Source organism: Prosopis cineraria, unplaced genomic scaffold (assembly GCF_029017545.1).
Source record: "Prosopis cineraria cultivar Desert tree isolate PC_DT_omini unplaced genomic scaffold, ASM2901754v1 PC6, whole genome shotgun sequence".
Classification (NCBI taxonomy): domain Eukaryota; kingdom Viridiplantae; phylum Streptophyta; class Magnoliopsida; order Fabales; family Fabaceae; genus Prosopis; species Prosopis cineraria.
This window is the reverse complement of record NW_026555337.1, coordinates 15,699,821-15,718,587: the sequence shown is the minus strand read 5'-3', so window position 1 is coordinate 15,718,587 and position 18,767 is coordinate 15,699,821. Positions and strand designations below refer to the sequence as shown.

Below are 18,767 nucleotides of genomic sequence, written 5' to 3'. Positions count from 1 at the left end.
TATTTAGAGGTATTCACATTTAGTGCATAACTACATCTTAAATAAAATTATCTCTAATAGAAAAATATCTATAAACAAACAAAAAATGAAGGTAATGATCACACATGACTTTAGAGATACAATTTAAGGGTAGAATGATAGAGAGGTCTTTTTTAATTTCAAGTGTTAAATTTCAAGAATTTACAAGTCTAGCTCTCAATTTTATAATTTTATTGTGATGAATTTATAATTTATATTTTAAATTTTAACAAAAACCACTGTTAAAATTTGAAATGTGAATTATAAATTTATCATAATGAAGTTGTAAAATTTAAAGTCAAACTTACAAATTTTTAAAGTTTGACACTTGAGACTTAAATTAAATTAATTCATCCTTTTAGAATCTTTCTATTATTCTCCCCCTAAATTAGGACGCGGGTATGCAAGAAAACTCATGATAGCAAATACTTTAACACAAGTTTAGGTCCACATAAAGTAGAAGTCTATTAAGACATTCAATTTAATTGATATTAATTAGCTGTGTTTAGATGGTTAGTTTATCATTATTTTGTTGGTAGGGTCCAGCTTTAAGTGGTGATGTAGATGATGAATATGGAGGATTTGGCGTTTTGGTTTCGATACTCATCATCTGCATCGTTTAGATTTTCAAATTTTATTTTTTATATTTTATTTTATATTTATTATAAAAAATTATAAAAATATTTTTATAAATATTAAGAAAATTAAGAAAAAGTTGTAATTTAAAAATTTTAAATATAGAATATTTAGAGTATATCTAGATAGTTAATTTATAAAAATAATAAAGATACTTAATATTAAATTGAATTAATCATCCGAATTAAATACACATTGTCTAAATTGATGATAGGATAGATTTATAATTATTTATAATTTTATTTTAATAAATATAAGATAAAACATAAAAATAAAATCTATAAATTTGGAGATAAAAATGTGGACGGTTTAAATTACTCGTGAGGATCATGATGATCATCACATGATAAGCACTCAAATCAGACACGAAGGACTAGCCCTTTTCCCTGCACTATAATGGGTTAAATTGCATTTAAGAACTTGAGGGGCAACTTTAGCTTTAGTAAATTTCAATCAATTTGATACAGGGCCCGTTTGTTTCTTTTTTTTTTTTGGATGAAAAAGCTACGTATTAAAAAAAATATATATCTGTAAGTTTTTATATGTTTATTTAAATTTTTGAAAATAATTAATCCAAATCTGAAAAAAAAATTTTGATTATTTTAAGAAATTACTTTAAATAGCTTCTAAAAATAATTTAATGTAATAGACAAGAGTGAATGTCATTAAGCATGTAGGGATATATAAAGATATCATAAAATTTTAAAATAATCAAATAATATATTATTTTTATAAAATATCTCTGTTGAAAAATGTAAGGCATTTTTTGAGAGATTGTATATTAAAAAATATGAGGTATTTTTAGTCTTTCAATATGTAATCATTGCTTTTTTTAAAAAAAAATATCTCTATTGAATAAATCACTTTATATTTATTTTAAGGTCAAACACCCTATTAAATAGGGGTAAATATGAAAATATATGGTTAGTTTGAAGATAAGTAACTACTTTATTAAAGATAAAATTTGATTAAAAATGCCATATATTTTTTAACAGAGAAGAGTAGTAATGAATGAAGATATAATAAAATATAAACATAACTAACTAATAGTTACTTTTTTTATTATTGTAACCAAACATAAAATAATATACAGTTTTTAAATAAAAATTTTATAAAATAAATAAATCTATTTTTGGTTTTTATAAAATCTCTTAACTATTTAAAATTTAATTTTTTTAAAATTTTAAACAAATGGGTCCATAGTTTGATTGATTAAAAATAAATGATATATATGGTTTGTTTTAACAAAAAATGATACGGTTTATTTGATTCCAATAACTTTACGTAACTTTTTGTTTGGATTTTTATAATTTTAAAACATTTATTTAAGTCTTATAATTTATAAACATTTTTAATTTTGTTTGCGCAATTAAATTGTGAATTTTGAAATAGAGTAAAAAGAGAAAAGGTAATTAAATTAAACATGAGATTTAGGTTTATAATAGGTTAACAAATTATGAATTTTGAAATATCTTTTCTTTATTTGACAATTATATACCCTACATATTTTAAAATTTTACAGGAAAAAAATGTCTTTTGGATTACGTATGTGATTGTAAATGATTTGAATCTGGTATTTTTTTAGACGACGAGCTAGACCTTGATAGATAAGATATATCTCACAAAAATACTAATAAATAAAGCTTCTATAATCCAAAAACTCTGATTAATTACAAGTTAGAGAGCTTATCAATTGATTTACACCTATATATTCTTCTGATCAACATTGTTGAACCCAAGAAGACCATGCATGATCGCTTCTTCTAGGAGAGGCTGCATGATTGTTTTCTTGGAAACAAAGTCTTGGAAATAAGGAGAAAATGGAAAACGAGGTTAATCAATCAAGTCTTTGAGATTAATTTGTTCTAAACTTTGTTTTTCACTCGATCACTTGAAGACTCATTGCTCGATTATCTTGAGCTGCAAAATTCTCAATTTGATCATTTGTACAATCTTAATTGATCAACATGATAATTGATTGATAAGAAGGACTAAACATGCACATGCTTGATGGATCTTGTTGTCGAAGTTGTGGCTAGTCCTATGATTATCAAAGATGCCAAGTTGTCGGAGCGAGGTGCCAACAAACTTTGGAAGGGTACAATTGTCTGACATTATAGCCTGATTTCCATGAAAATTGAAGTTTTAGTATTCTTTAACTATATGGATGAAAAATCTTATTCCTGCCTTTAACATGCTTGTTTGATTTTCATTTGTAAAGTTTTCAGTTTTAAATTTTAGAAAAAACTCATCTGAATAATTGTTTTGCATTTAGGTGATTTTCAAAATTTTTATGATGTTTTGTTTTTAAAAATAAAAAAAAATTGCATCTTGGAATTGTTTTCATTTTATTTTCTTGTTTTTCTCTTTAAAACACATTAAATTAGCTATTGCATTTCATTGAGATCAACCCTAACTGCCACTACCCACTAGCTATCGGCCACCTTGGTTGATTGGCAACTATCATCAATCATGGTCATCAACTAGTTTTTTACTTTTAAAATTGTTTTCAAATTACTATAATCAAAATTTTTTATTTTAAAAATTATTTTTAAAATTGTTTTCAAATTAATATAATCCAAAAAATTTATTTTAAAAATGATTTTTTAAAAAATCATTTTTAGATTAGTTTTTAATAATGAAAAACAAAAAAAAATCAAAACAAACCTAAAATTTTCATTTTCATCTCCCTTTTCCAGATTTAGATTCTAACATATCATAACATGCTCTAAAGACCTAAATTTCTTCACTTGATTCAAAAGGAACAATTATAAAAAGTGGCTTTTACATATATAGCCCATTTTATAAAATCAAACCTAATAAATAGCCTAACATTTGTTATATTTGCATTATAGCCATTTTAATTTTTAGTTGAACTTTATATGACAAAACTACTCTCTTTGCAAATAATATGACATTGTTTCAAATACTTTTTTTTGGATAAAAACCTTCTTTGAAATACTCAAAGATGGAAGAGAGCTTCATTTGACCCTCTTTAAAAGAAAACAAAGAAAGAAATGATGAGATTAAGCATCCCCATATCTATAAGATTAAATGGTATTGATAAGTTTTCATTGATATTGTTTATTTGATATTGTTTATTAGTGATATATACTATCGTAGATTGAAAACATGAAAAAAAAAGATAATTATTTTTCCAAAATAGATCAAACACAATTTGTAAAAAAATTCTAGACATCTTAGCTTATTATAGAAAATCAAATATCTAAACTAATAGATCTCAATTTTGCATCGTAAGAAATAACAAGATTAAACATCCTTATATATACAAGATTAAATGTTGCTGATAAGTTTTCACTGATATGATTTATCAATGATGTACAATTGTAGATCACTGATATACTATTGTGGATTAGAAACATGAAAAAAACATAATCATTTTGCCCAAAACAAATCAAACACAGTTCGTAAAAAATTATTGACATTTTAACTTATCACAGAGAATCAAATACCTCTATGTAGTGAAAGTTTTGGCTTTACATTCATCTTCGTGCAAAGAAGCCTAGCAATGACACTCTTTTGTAGAGGTACAAAATTGAACTACTCGTGTTGGAATGTCTCTTGTAGAAGAGTGCACTTGTTAGGACAACAAAAAAGCAATATGTAAATATCACCTTGATTCCTCTGCCCACCAAGAAAGGGAAGGAATTATTGTGAAAGGGGGAGAGATATGATAGACATATGTGCAAGGATTTGATTCAATTAGTTAAAGGGTAAAATTATTTAATTAGTTATAAGAGATATATTCGCAGGCCAATTTATGCAAAATATTTTAATAATATATTTGTTCTATAGATAAAAAGAAAAAAATCACCTCTAATTGTTTTTGTGCATGGGCCATGTTCCAAGACATTTAAAAACCTTATCCATAATTTATGAAAACTGTATTTTTCATGACCATTGAGCCAACTTACTCTTATAATAATAAAAGTAGCTTTTAATAATAATAATAATAATGCTCATATATACCAATAAAACTTTTATTCTCGTATATATATATCTATATTGTTTTTTCATTTTGTACTTAGTTCCAATCTATAATGGTGAGAAAAGGATCATATAAATTTACAAATTTAAAATTCTAGGTTAATAAATACAAAAGGTGAAATGAGAATTTTTTTATGAATACTAAATTATTTATATTTTAGATTAAAATTAATTGAAAAAACATTTCTGTTTTGAAGGGGAGAGAGTGCATGGTATATAGGTGAACCGTATATTTAGAGTTGTGTCATGTCATTGAAGCGAAGCGATCACAAAATGAAAGCGCTGAATCCATGGGCGCCTTGTGGGGGACATATACTCAATCCTCACCATTAATTTTATTTTATTAAACAAATTTATTTTAATTATAAATTTAATGAAGGTTGGGGATTGAGAAAGAGAGGGCAAAGGAGAGGGGAAAAAAAGAGAGACTCTCTCTCCCACTCTGTGGACTCATAATATGTGCGCACAAAATTCAGTGAACAAAATTCTGCTGGTAAACAATGGTACTCTTATGGCCCAACTAACGCTTTAACCAAACATAAACATGGAAAGTTTAATCAAAAGTCATATTATCACCCAATGGTGGTTTGAGCATTGCAAGCACTACCAAAGCTTTTACTCATGAACATGTCTCAAACATGTTTCTGATCTCTCAAATTAAAAGTCAAAAGATAAAGCCAATTTGACTATAGCTACTTGTGATCCTTCCAATCCTATATTTATATATAAAAAAAGTTGATCACTTTGTGGTGTTATTAAATTATTAATATTTTTTAAAAAAATTCTCAATTTATTCTTATTAAATATAATTTCTTTTATCCTATTTATATGATAAAGCGAGAATATTTTTTTGAGTTATTTATAAATTAGTAGTAACATCATTAAATTTTTATCCCAAAATTTCTTTTTTATCCTTTATTAAATGTTAAAAATAAAAAATATATTGTTAAAATATGCATATTTAATAGGGTTAAAATTAAAAATTCGTCAAAAGTTTAAACAAAATTAAGGAGTTTTATGTTTTTTTAATCCTGATGAAACAAATTAAAAGTGACTTATAAATAAAATTAAAAGAGTATTAATATCTTTTAAAACAATTTTTTCTCACATATAGCATCTTACTCTATTAATAAAAATTACGAAAATGTAAAATTAGAAGAGAATAATTAATGAAGAGAGTAATTTTATAAAGTAATTTATAAAAAAAAAACTATCAATTTCTTCTAGAATGAGTAATGAGTTTCTGGGAAATGATTATTTCATCCCGGTGTTCTCATATCAGGCCATTTTTTAATTTTTATTTTTTAAGAAAATAAAAGCTTGTAGGTTAAAGCAAGATTTTACACTGTGAGGAAATCTCCATCATTATAAAATGCAGATCTGCTTTGAAATTGCTTCATTTAGATAAAGCATAAAGCATGGCCACCACTTTATTGTCCTTTTTCACAGCCTTAAACAAATGCAATTCCTTGCACATGATTATAATAGAGAATATGTAATATAATAAGTTATCGCTTGAAAATCTACTAATTACCAAAATGATGAGTGGAGAATATTATTCTCAAATCTGAGCCATCTAATTAATCAAAATTTTATAATATGTATTTTATTCTATTTTATTATTTTATTTTGACTTTTTCATTTTAATAGAAGTTTGAATAAATAAAATAATAATAATCTCTTCATTGTCAATCTTAATATCAAACAATATTTTTATTTTAAATTCAAAAATAATAAAAAGTTTGAAGTTTCTACCATCAAAATTATTATGAATGTTCTATATCTGATTTTATGGGTCAGGCTTATCCTTGAGAATAGTAGAGGATACAGATTCTCCTTGGAATTTTGTGATGGAGGGGATGCTAGTGAAGATTACACATATATGGACCAGGATCGATCTTTCCAATTATGATTACAATTTTTTTGGCTTCATTTTAATTATATTTAAAGGATTGAAATTCTGATAAAACGTTAAAATGTTTCCAACAAAGGTTTGAAAAGTTATATTATTAATTTATTTTAAAAAAATCACTACGAAAATTGTTTAATTTTTAAAATCTAGTACTAAATTTATTAAAATGTTTATTTTCTAGGTCTCCAAAGCTTGGTAATTAGTAATTACTAATGTTAATCCTTTAAAATAATTATAGTGTTTAAAATATCTTAACCTAAATTCTTTAATCAGAGTCCTTAATTAGATAGATGTAGTTTTCCATTGAATAATAAAGAGAGAATTTTCACACATTTTAAGCGTTTTGATGTTTATTACCGAAATTTGCAACAAAAAATGACTAACGGAAATTATTTACAACGGACTACTATATAAGGATAAATATAATACATGTAAAAACCAATGATTATTATGTTGAGTAATTATATAGGAATGCAACAATCATATTAGGTGAGCTTGTGGATTGAAACATAAAAAATACAATTAAGGGTTATGGTCTTGAATTCAATCATTGTGGATTTTTCTTTAAAAAAATTACTAAAAATGTTTCTTCTCAATTAGGGTTTAACCCATTTCAAATTCAAATTAAGCACCTCTATAAATGTTCTTTGAGCCTGGAGGTATGCCTTGGCTTTAGTGAGCTCGAGAAACCCAACTCTTCTAAACTTTTCTTTGTTAAAAAGAGAGCAGCTGTAATAAAAAAAAGTAGAAAACAAAGAATTACATAAGAAAATAGTTAATGCACTTTTTCATCTTTTTCTTAGTACAAAACCCAACTATGTCAATACCATATATATCACATAATATTTCAAGCTCTGATATTTGCAACCCTAACATGCTATAAGAGAATATATCTTAGCCTAAGACTCTATTTATCTTCTCTAAAAGTCCCTTGAGGTGGATACTTTAGCTAGCGAGTTTGAAGAATACCATCTTGAGCAGAAAAGATAGTTAAAGAAATTAACAAAGCTTAGTGAAGCAAGAAGCCAATAGAAAAGATCAAGCCTATCCTTGTTAAGATCATTGTCACTAAGCCATCCACCTGATGATCCAGAACTTGATGTAATTTTGTTCACTAGAGACACAAGAAGTGAGCTCAAGTAGAATCCAAATGAGTATGAGCAATAAGTCATGGCCGTCAAAAATGCTTGCATTCCTTCTAATGATTGTTTATAGAAGAACTCGACGAGACCAACTGCGGTGAACATCTCCGAGAGGCCGAAGATTAAGAACTGAGGCGCGATCCAAAAGATCGAGAGTGTTTGATTCGAAGATAAATTTCTTCTCTTGTGCTCTACCAATGCAGCTGATACCATTGAAAATGTTGCAGTGAAGAGTCCAATGCCGATTCTTTGTAGAGGGGAGATTCCAGAATCCTTTCCGGTGAATTTTCGGGCAATCGGAACGAAAGTGGTTTCGTAGAGAGGGACAAAAAATATGAGCATGATGTAAGGGATGGATTGAAGTGAAGCAGGAGGGATTTTGAAGCTTTTTGTGATGTTTGTGTTCATGATGCTTCCTTGTTGAACTGAAAAGGTTTGAAGCTGAGCTAAGATTGTGTTGAATATGATGGTGCAGGCAAAAATTGGAATAACTGATATGATTATCTTCACTTGCTGAACTTGTGATACTGTGCATAGTTTCCATGGGCTTTCCTTTGCTTCAGTTCCTTCTTGGATTTTGATGCAAGCCTTGTCAAGGAATCTGTAAGATTAATTTGAAATTATCATATATTAAATTCATTACAAGATCAAGTAGGACCCCGGATAATTTTTGTTGAAAAAAAAAATTATAGGACCTTTTTATATATAAGATTTAAATACATTAATTTAATTACAGCAAAGTTAATTAGGGTTAAATGAGAATTTAACATTTAAACTATAGGTTTAAAAGTATTTAGGATTTTTAACTTATTTTTTATATAATGTTCTCCTTCAACTTTTAAAAATGGTATAATATCATCTCTATCGTTAACAAAAATTAATTTTAACCGTTAATTGATCAGTTGCTAAAGAGTGCCTTAAAAGTTACAAAAAGGATTCAAAAATTACAAACCAATTTTTCTTGGTCCTTTACTGTAATTTCTAATATTCTTTTCTGTAATTTTTTTATTTATTAATGATTAAAATTAATATTTATTAATAATAGGGGGCATATTATACCATTTTAAAATGTTGAAGGGGAATATTATATCAAAAATGAATTTAGCGTTTATAAACTTCTAGACTTATAGTTTTGGGACAAATTTATTATTTAAACCATTCAATGATAAAAGAGCCAATAATAAATCTTGAATTTGTGCTCCAAACAATTAAATTGTACGTTCTTGTCGACTTATAAAGTGAGTGAATATAACTTGCAAAGGAAAGAAGGAAAAATGAAAAGTGGGTGAGATTTGCAAGTGACTTAAACACGCTAGTTATGTCTTTTTCTCTCCCATAGAGTCTTTAATTAATTTAATTTCTTTTTATTAGAAAGTGAATATTCTCTTTTGATTGAATAACGATCCTTCAAATAGGAAAACATTTTTCCTTGCTTTTCTAAAAGAGAATTCTCCCTCTTGTCCTATTATAGGGCATCTCTTTCAGAAGAATTCTTTAATTCTTAATACTAAGCACTTGATAAGGATTAATTACATTTTTAATATCATCTCTATTTAAATTCATTAACCATGAGAAATAGTGTAAAAATTAAATTTTTTATTTAATTAGAGATAAAATTAAAATTTTATTTTATTTTCAGACAAAATTAATGTGTTAACCACATCTTATTGATTTTTATAAAATAATTAGAGTTCCCTTATAATATATATGAATAGGAGGAAGTATGCCTTAATAGGAATAATGTCTTTCCAATCTAACCCTGTAGAAGAAAATTATGAAAATAAAATTATGAATCTCACCTGAACTTTTCTGCATGAAGAAAATTGTTGATATTGGTTGTTGAAGTTGCTGAATCATGATTTGGCTTGCTGGTCTGGCTTCCATCAAGCTTCTTGTCTGTAGTTGAAGGGCATATTTGCTTTCTCTTTGTTATTGCAGCCACAAAAACCTGAGATCAGACAATAAATAAATAAATACATTCAACAATTATGCAAATTGTTACTATTTTAATCAGCAAAAAGCAAATCCTTGATATTCTAATGAAAAAAACAAAATTTGATTCATTGTACAGTAAAACTTTTGCCGACCAAAAAGGAAACTTCAGCTTCAATAGCATGACAAGTTGATAAAGTGTAATGGAAAAGAAAAGCAAAGAGAAAATCAGAAGCATATAAATCCGCAAAAGACAGTTTGTCTCACTCTCCTCCCCAAAATTAGATTAATTAATTAGCTCCAAATTAATTATATAATATATAGCTTTTGTGTTTATTATGGACGAAAACGAAGACTTCACAGGAGCCAATTAAGGTTCCGTAGCATTGCAATGACTTCTAAATTATTATATGCGACAGTGGTAAAAGTAAATTCCAACATGACTAAACATCGATATTTTTAAAATGAGATCTGTCATAGAATATTCAACAAGATGCTAAATTAAATTTCAATGATATATACATTTATTACTCAAGAAATTGTAATTTTTTTGGTCAGCAAATATTTTAATTACATTAACTTGTTTAATATATATTAAAACGAAAATTTCAAAAAAATTCTTCCTGATTTTTCATGTTTAATTCATTCCAAAGTTAACATGAAAAAAGTGTAAATTTATTATTTAATTTTATTACTAATAATTGTTTAATTACAGTTAATAATTATGAAAAATAATTTTTAAATTATATTCAACATCTTTTGAAATTAAAAAATATTAAAATGTAAGAAAGTAATTACAAATTAAAACTGGACCGCTCAAAATCTAAACAGTCCAAATTTACTGTTAAAAATATATAATCTTTCTAGGTGTAAGAGGGACCTAGTTCCTCTTCATTTATTTTCTCTCCTCTTACCATCTCAACTCTTGGACCAAATGTTGAATAGTTAGGATTTAGTATTTTATAAAAGTATTATTAAAAATATGAGAGTAGAGATTCAACAAAAAAAAAAATATGAGAGTATACTTATGGACTTTAGGGCTCATTTAGTTATGGGAAAGGATGGAAATATAATAAAAAAAAATTAAATTATACTTCGTCTCATCACGATTAGTATAATGAAACTCAACAACTTATACCATCTATATATAAGAAAACGTTTTGCACAATGAACTTTATACACATACACACACATACCTGAGCAATAGGCGTGAAAATACTTCCTTGAGGAGGCTTGTTCCGATAAGAAATAGTCCCAGAGATTAAGCAGATCAAGCCCACAGCCATGGCAGCAGCCGAGACTCCGAACCCGAGATCCATGCCTGAATTGGTTTGGACCCAAACCAGAAGAGTCAGGGCAATAAGCTCTCCCATACAGAAGGCAAAGTAAGCGATGTTGAAGAAAGTTGAAAGCTTCCTGTTCTGTGAAGGATCATCTTTCCTGAACTGATCTGCTCCATGAGAGATTATGTTAGGTTTCAGACAACCACTTCCCAAAGCCACTAAGTAAAGAGCCAAAAAAAATATTGAAGCCTTGTAGCCTTTTGCTTCTTCACACAAGCTCTTTCCTTGATCTATCATGTTGCACTTTGGTGGCCTTAGCTTTGGAAGATGGGCTTGAACAGCCAGAAGTACAAAACCCTGTTTGGGAAATTAAACAATTATTGTTAGCATAGTATAAAATTCTGGATCAACTCACCTAGTTAAACTGTTCAAGCGATAAATCGGTATCTTGATTGAAGTAATAAAATATTTTATTTATGACTAGTTTAACCATGGTTTTACTATAGTTTAATCATTAACTCTTAAATCAGTGTCTTAACCATTTTCAATACCTTATTGTTAGTGTAAACTCTTGAATTTTGGTCATGGAATTCATTTAGTATTTTTTTAGAACATTTATTAGCAAATCCTCCTTGAAAGAAATCTACACAAACATTCAGAGAAAATAAAGAGAACATTGAATATAGCTCCATATAATTCTTTCCAAAGAAAATTAAGTAGAACTTCCTTGTATTTCTCGGAGAGAGTTGTACATGTATATTTTAACCAGATCTTTATGTAAATTTTAATAAAATTTAGGGGACATTTATAAATTTAACCTTTATTTCACAAAAGTTACATGCACTCAATATCGTCAATATAAAATATAAAGCTTATATAGCATGACACTCTTCACAATCCATGAAAAGTATGTCTTATTGCTTAAATTAAACTCCTTGCAATACATACACAAGGACCACCATACTTTAGATAAAATTCAACAAAAGTTAGAATTAGAATTATTCATTTTGAAAATATATAGAGAAGATATATCCATATAACTTTAACAGAATTTAATGAAAAAGATATGTATGCCCTTGAATTAATAGTTTAACTCTTTATTTTGTACAAGATTGAGAAGCAAATAGATTATGAACAAGGTTGTTTTACCAGAGGAAAATATTACAAGTGAGAGTAATTAAAAACATACACAGAGCTCCACAAAGCCGAAGATAAGCATAGTGAAGAAGCTCCCCAGATAAGAATCAGAGAGAAATCCACCAAGAAGAGAAAGAAGGAAGACAGTGCCTATGAAGTTTGTGACAATATTTGCGGATTTTGACAGTGGAAAATGCATCTCATTGAACACGTATGTTATCAGATTATTCCCAACAGCAGCAATAGCCATCATCTCAAATGCCTGAAGACCTGAGAATCATATATATATATCCACATGTTTCAGACAAAAGAAAAAAGAACACAGAAAAGCTATGAAAAATTCACAGATGCATGAGGCAGAAAGTGAGAGAAAGTGAGAGAGAAAGAGACCAAGAACAAATATAGCAGCACTCGTTCCACCATGTTTGTTTGGCTTGCAGGGTCTGCCTCTCCAATCTACAGAAGATTCATCAACCACCACAGCTTGATCACCTAATTCAGACATGTTTTTCTCCATGTCTAACATTGTACTGACGCCGTCCTCTGTCTTTTACTAGCTTTTAAAACCTCGAAGCTGTCTGTTCTTTAAGAGAACTCGTTGTGAGGATTTTGTGACAGGTAAAATAAGTGGTGATGAGCTGGTATTTATAATGATATCCCATTGACACAACCCTACACTATGTGAAGTAGCTTGAAGCTTTTTCTTTGAGGTTTTTGTCGCAGGCCATTAAATAATAGATTATCCTATGGTACTTCAGTGCCCATTTTAGTTTTTTTTTTTTTAATATAGAACATATATAAATAGAACTATTTGTAAAAGAGAAGCATCTAGATAAGCCAAATCTCTCTTACACATGTATTTATATATTACAGCTATCTGGTTTTTAATATTACTTACCTGTCCATATTATACTTTTTATATCTAAGATTTTTATTTCTGATTTAGACAATCTAATATAAATTAATTTTAATTTTTTTAATTAAGAACATAATTTTAAAAATAATAGATAATTAATAGTTAATAAATATATTTATTTTACACAATGTTCACCTTAATTTTCAGAAAATAATAAGGAAGAAAAAGAAATAGACCCAATATATACCCCATGTCTATAAGATCTATACTTGCTTGTTAAACTCAGTAATACATGGGCCAATCATTGTGTTGCTCTAACAATTGACTCATGTTATTTCAAAAAGAAAAAAAAAAAGAAAAACAATTGGCTCATGTTAATTTAAATTTCATTTAAACTATCCTGATTTTCTTATGTTTCTTACTTGAATAATTTTTTATTTCAAAAGAAACATAATATAAATCATTATAAATTTTAAAATACTTTTTTTTAAATGATAATTTTAGTTAACAAAGAAAAAAATTAACCATCCAAATCAAATTTGGATAATTTATTACATCAAATATTTTCCTTTGCATATTCATCTCCAAAAATGTGCAAAGTATCTAGACTCTTGATTAGGTCAAGTTGACTAATAGCAGTAGTGGCATGGCCCATTAGCCTCAATTTTTGCAAAGCAAGTCAGCTCCCCACAAACACTTGGTATCCGTTGCTATTAGAAGAATCGTGTGTGTGTGTGTGTAAGTGTCTGTTCCCACCCACCACCATGGATGGGTGGTTCCGGATGCCATGGACATTTTTTAAAAATTTAAAAAAAGTTTTTATTATTTTTTTATTTCTCTCTAAGCACTACCGGTAAATGAATCATGATGATCATTTTAGTTGGTATGCCATATCTCAAAGTGGGTCAACCCCTTTCAAAGAGTGGAGCAAATTTATCCACTAGCATTTATGCTCCTATTAGGGACTGCATGTAAAAAAAATTCATTATCTTCCAATAATGGTATGGTTGAGTAAAAGAAAACTTGATATTTCTTAAAAAGGTTGAGGTTTTAATTTGAATCTTATAGATGAAGAAAAAGATATGTCACAAGAGATAACCCTATGTTTAAACACGGCATTGGTTAAATTTAGATTTGTTGACTATATTTGATATCAAATAAATGTAAAAAAAAAAATTTAAAAAAAAAGGTCACTAGGTGGCGTGCCATTGAATTTCCGTTCAGGTCAATGCAATCATGGCTTAGTTTATTTATTTATTTTTACCTTTGGTTTGTAGTGGAATGTGTGTACATATATATATATATATATATAGTATATTAACATCATGTAACCATGAACAGTGGCCCATTGAATGGAAATGAGAATGAGAATGAGAATGAATTTAATGGAATGCAATGATTATGTTTGGCATTTTACGAAAAAGAATTGACATTTTTTTTATATTTCTGTTGGGTTGGATGAAAATAAAACATAAGTAAAAGTAAAAATTGGTAACTAATTAATTAAAAACTAAAGAAGCGCATTTTGCTTAGACAATAAAATTATAACATTCCTAGAATATCGAAGGTTTCCGTCCGGCAGGCGTCTATGGTTTCCTTTGTTATTGGGACGGAAGGCTCATTCCGTACATCAATATTCTTGTTCTTGTTTAAAAGGAATTATCAATATATTACCATGAAACAAATTAAAGTCTTACTATAATTTTACCATAAAACTATTTTGTGTTAAAGTATAAATTTACTCAGAAAGTATCTAATGAAACATAATTGATATCCTAAAATATTTAATATTGCAATATCACCTTGATGTTTTTAGAAACGGTGTAATGTCACATGGTTAACATATTCAAGCATTGACCATTAGTTTAATGGTGAAGTGCTATGTTGGCCAGCCACATGCCAGATGGGCCCCACACATTAATGCCATACGCAAGCCTGAAATTTTTTCTTTTTCATTGCCACGTCTTTGGTTTTCTTCCCCCTACACTTCTTCAGCCAATAATTCAGGAGCGTGAGCTTATTTAAATTAAATTTAAAGTATTTTATCCCGTTTAAAAAGATCATATAATAAAGTATGGCATTAACACCTTTGGGATTCAGGTTTATTTGAGCCGATTTAAATATTCAAAACTTTTAAAAAATATTTTTTCTTTATTTTAAACCAATTTTAATTTTTAAATAATTCTATTAAGTATAAAATATTATTTTAACTTCAAAAAAATAAAATAAAAATAACAACTTATCAACTTTATAATTAAGTAACTCTATTACTGTTTTGTTGTATTATGTATAATTTATTCATGGATATTTTCTTTACTTATAAATTAATGTCTTAGCTATTTAAATATTGCTTTTATCATGGTCATATATAAATATTTTATATATTTTAATTAAATTAAATTATTTTAATTATGATCAAGTTGATCTCAATTTAATTACAATTAGACTACTAACTTAAATTATTGTCCCAAACAGTTTAAATTTTTTAATAACTTTTAGGTAAATTATAATTTTTATTTTTAAAAATATGAGAAAAATAACCATCATTATATTATATAAAAAATTATTTAATTATGAGTGAAACACTATTTTTTAATTATTTTTTTAACTTTTTATATTGTTTAACCCTTACATAAAAGTGATTTTTACTCTAATTTATTTTTAATTTTTAATCAAGTCTGGTGTGGACGATAACTAAATAATTATCCAAAAATATTGTTTTATTTATTTTGTTTAACTAATAGTAGAGTTGAGAATTTGTACATGCCTGAATTTTATTCTTAAAATTATTTTTAATTTTATTTTTACTTTGAAATTTATTATCTTATTTTATAAAAAATATAAAATATATTTTTTGATACGCAAATGATATATAGGACTCAATTTTTTTAAAAACAATTGGGTCTTAAAATATAAAAATTAATATTAAACTATATTTTAAATATTATTTTGAGATATTTTATTGATAAAAAATAATAAATATATAAATTTTTTTAATTTTTTTAAAATAACTATAATAATGTACTCAAATACTCCCTCTGTTCAAAAATATAAGGTATTTTTTAAGGAGTTAAGTTTTTAAAAATATAAGGCATTTTTTATCTTTCGAGGTGTAATCATTGTCCTTATTGATAATGACTTTATATTTATTATAGAGTGTTTAATAGGAGTAAATATGAAAAGATAGGATTAGTTAAAAAGTAAGTAACTACTTTATTGAGACGTGAGATTTAGTTAAAAATGCCTTAAATTTTTGAATAGAGGGAGTATATAGTATTTTAGTATAAAATGATATAAAATTTAAAGAATTAATTAATATTTATTATATTTTATATAATTTTTTTAAAAATTATTTTTTTATTCGAGTGTTTGGGTCAAGTTTGAACCCAATTAGGCTTGACCCAAATTTTAGGCATGAACATTAAAAATTAATTTTTTTGGCTTGGTCCTAAATTTTTCAAGCAGGTTCGGGTTGACTCGTTGGGCTTGGCCCAAGTTTTTAGCTCTACTTCTTCATCCTTCTTCAGCACCACTAAGACCCATCCCTTAAAATATGTGATGAAATATCAAAGCAATGATGAGAGTGAAACACATTTAAATATGCTCCACCTTCCTTTTTATCTATTGACGCAACACTCTTCACTATTCATGCTAGCAAATTGAGATTTAAGTTGAAATCTGTTGTTAAATTTGTTTTTTTTTTTTGGAATCTTAGATTTGTGTTATGATTTAATGCTTATTTGAATCCCTTAATCGTTGTTTGAATTTGTTGAAATCATTGTAATTTGAGTTAAAATTCTCATCTAGGTTGAATCAATTTGAATATGTTCTATTGCAAGCTGAAAAGCCATAAGGGGTAGATCAAAATCATTTATTAGTTGAGCATATAATGTTACTTTCCTTTTTGTACATATTTAATTAAAGGATTAGAATCATTTTTTCCCTTAAACTTTTCCCTTAAGGTTTATAGGTATCTTGAACTTGACATTGGGTCATTTTTGTCCTTAAATTTTCAAATGCATTGCCTCATCACCCTACTGTTAATGTGCCATTATGTATTGTTAATGACCCAATGTTGAGTTCAGGGTACCCACAAACCCTAAGGCCTTGTTTGGTATTAAGTATTAAATTTTGTGGTATTGGGAATAGGAATGGGAATGAGATTGGGATTAAGATTGATAGTAGGAATAAATTTTAAAATCATGTTTGGTATGTTATGGGATTAAAAAAAATAAGACTGGGATTAAAAAAAAACTAGTAAAAAGACTCAAATACCCACTTGCCATTTCACCCTCTCAATTCATCATCTGAACTTATTGCCTCTGTCTCACCCTCCCAATTAGTGTCGCAACTTCTCATAAAAGAAGATTCATCGCACAAATTTGAGAAGCGAGGACAACACTGGGAGAATGGCGTTGACGAAGGTTGTTGATAGAGGAGAAGGAAGGTAGAGGCTGGAGATCGTCGAAACAAGAGAAAGAAGCTGGAGGGTCGGAGGTCATCAAAGCAGGAGAAGGAAGATGAAGGGTTGAAGTTCTGATGGAGGAGAAGGAAGATGGAGGGGCAAAGTCGCAACGGAGGAGAAGGAAGATGGAGGTCGAGGGTCGTCGAAGCAAGAAAAGGAAGAGATCGTCAAAGCAAGAGAAGGAGGAGATCATTGAAGCAGGAGAAGGAAGATGGAGGGCTGGAGTTATTGACGGAGGAGAAGTCTGGCAGCCATCGACGGAAGAGAAGGAAGGTGGAGGTTGAGATTCGTGAACTGAGGAGAAAATCTGCGTCTTTTCACAGGGGCATTTTAGTCAAAAAATTTTCAATCCCAGGTTAGATTTTCCAGTACCAAGGGGTGGTGGGTTTGAGTATTCCCACCTAAGTGGTACTGAGCAATCCTAAGGATTGTGGAATGCTTCATACCAAACATGTAAAGAGTGGTATTACCCAAACCCAATCCCAATCCATGCCCCCTGATGCCACATACCAAACAGGGCCTAAGGGTAAAGTTGAGAGATAAAAAGGACCCTTAACCCTTAATCAAATATTAAAATTAAATTTGTTTTAGTTAGAATTCAATGGGTTCTTTATTTATTGGGTTTAGGTTTATTTTTACCCTTGACATTTTCTCCAAAGAGCACCCAACACCTTAAGGTATTTGGAGTAGCATTTTCACCCTTGATGTAATTAATTTGGTGTAATTGTTACCTTAACATTAAGAGAAACCAAAAGTTTGTTAATTAGGTAGTGTGGGACTCACATACATGTCTAGGTGGCATACACATTGCATTTGCGTGGCAAGTCAAAAATTGAAAAAAAAAACCCTACTCGCTCTCCTTGTGAATGGAAAATGCAAAAAATCTCATAGAAACACCCTCTTCAACACACGAGAAACACCAACAACATCCCGTATGCCCTTTTCAACACACCAAGCTAAGTATTTAATTACTCACAACATGAGATCACTAAGAATAAAGCTACATGCATAAATGATGTAGTTTTATACATACATATTGTCATTAATCCGTTTTAAGTTTTCTTCAAGCTTACTACTATTACTTAATTACTACTTGCTCTTAGAAACTCTCTCTCAACTCTAATCCATTCAATAGTGACTGTTATGGTTCAGATGACATACAACAATATTGTTCAACACCTAGAGATTGTCTATAAGATCCTACTCAATTAGCATGTTGCCATCGCTAATCGGCTGTAAAACATCAGTAGTAGTATTATTGTCGTCTTCATCGAAACTTAAGAAGGATTTAATTCTTGAGATTTATTGGCTGAGCTGAATACATCATTGTGGCTAGGGAGGCTTGGCTTAGGAATGAAAAGGCACTGCTTCTTTTGGG

At 28.2% G+C, this 18,767-nt stretch overlaps 1 protein-coding gene across 1 annotated transcript; it reads right to left on the bottom strand.

Moving 5' to 3' along the window:
* Nucleotides 1-7,333: 7,333 nt before the first annotated feature.
* Nucleotides 7,334-12,695, bottom strand: LOC129313750 (protein NRT1/ PTR FAMILY 4.4-like). The gene is made up of 5 exons (XM_054957116.1): nt 12,459-12,695; nt 12,121-12,338; nt 10,845-11,288; nt 9,516-9,664; nt 7,334-8,317 (listed from the first exon to the last, which is right to left on the bottom strand). The coding sequence occupies exons 1-5, from the start codon at nt 12,592-12,594 to the stop codon at nt 7,495-7,497; spliced, it is 1,770 nt and encodes a 589-aa protein (XP_054813091.1). The 5' UTR covers nt 12,595-12,695; the 3' UTR covers nt 7,334-7,494.
* Between the last annotated feature and the right edge of the window lie 6,072 nt (nt 12,696-18,767).

Coding starts and splice junctions, on each gene's coding strand:
- LOC129313750 (XM_054957116.1), bottom strand. CDS start 12,594: ATGTTAGACATGGAGAAAAACATGTCTGAATTAGGTGATCAAGCTGTG. Junction 11,289..12,120: donor TCGGCTTTGTGGAGCTCTGT/GTATGTTTTTAA, acceptor TTTCCCAAACAG/GGTTTTGTACTTCTGGCTGT. Junction 8,318..9,515: donor CTTCATGCAGAAAAGTTCAG/GTGAGATTCATA, acceptor TTAATCTTACAG/ATTCCTTGACAAGGCTTGCA.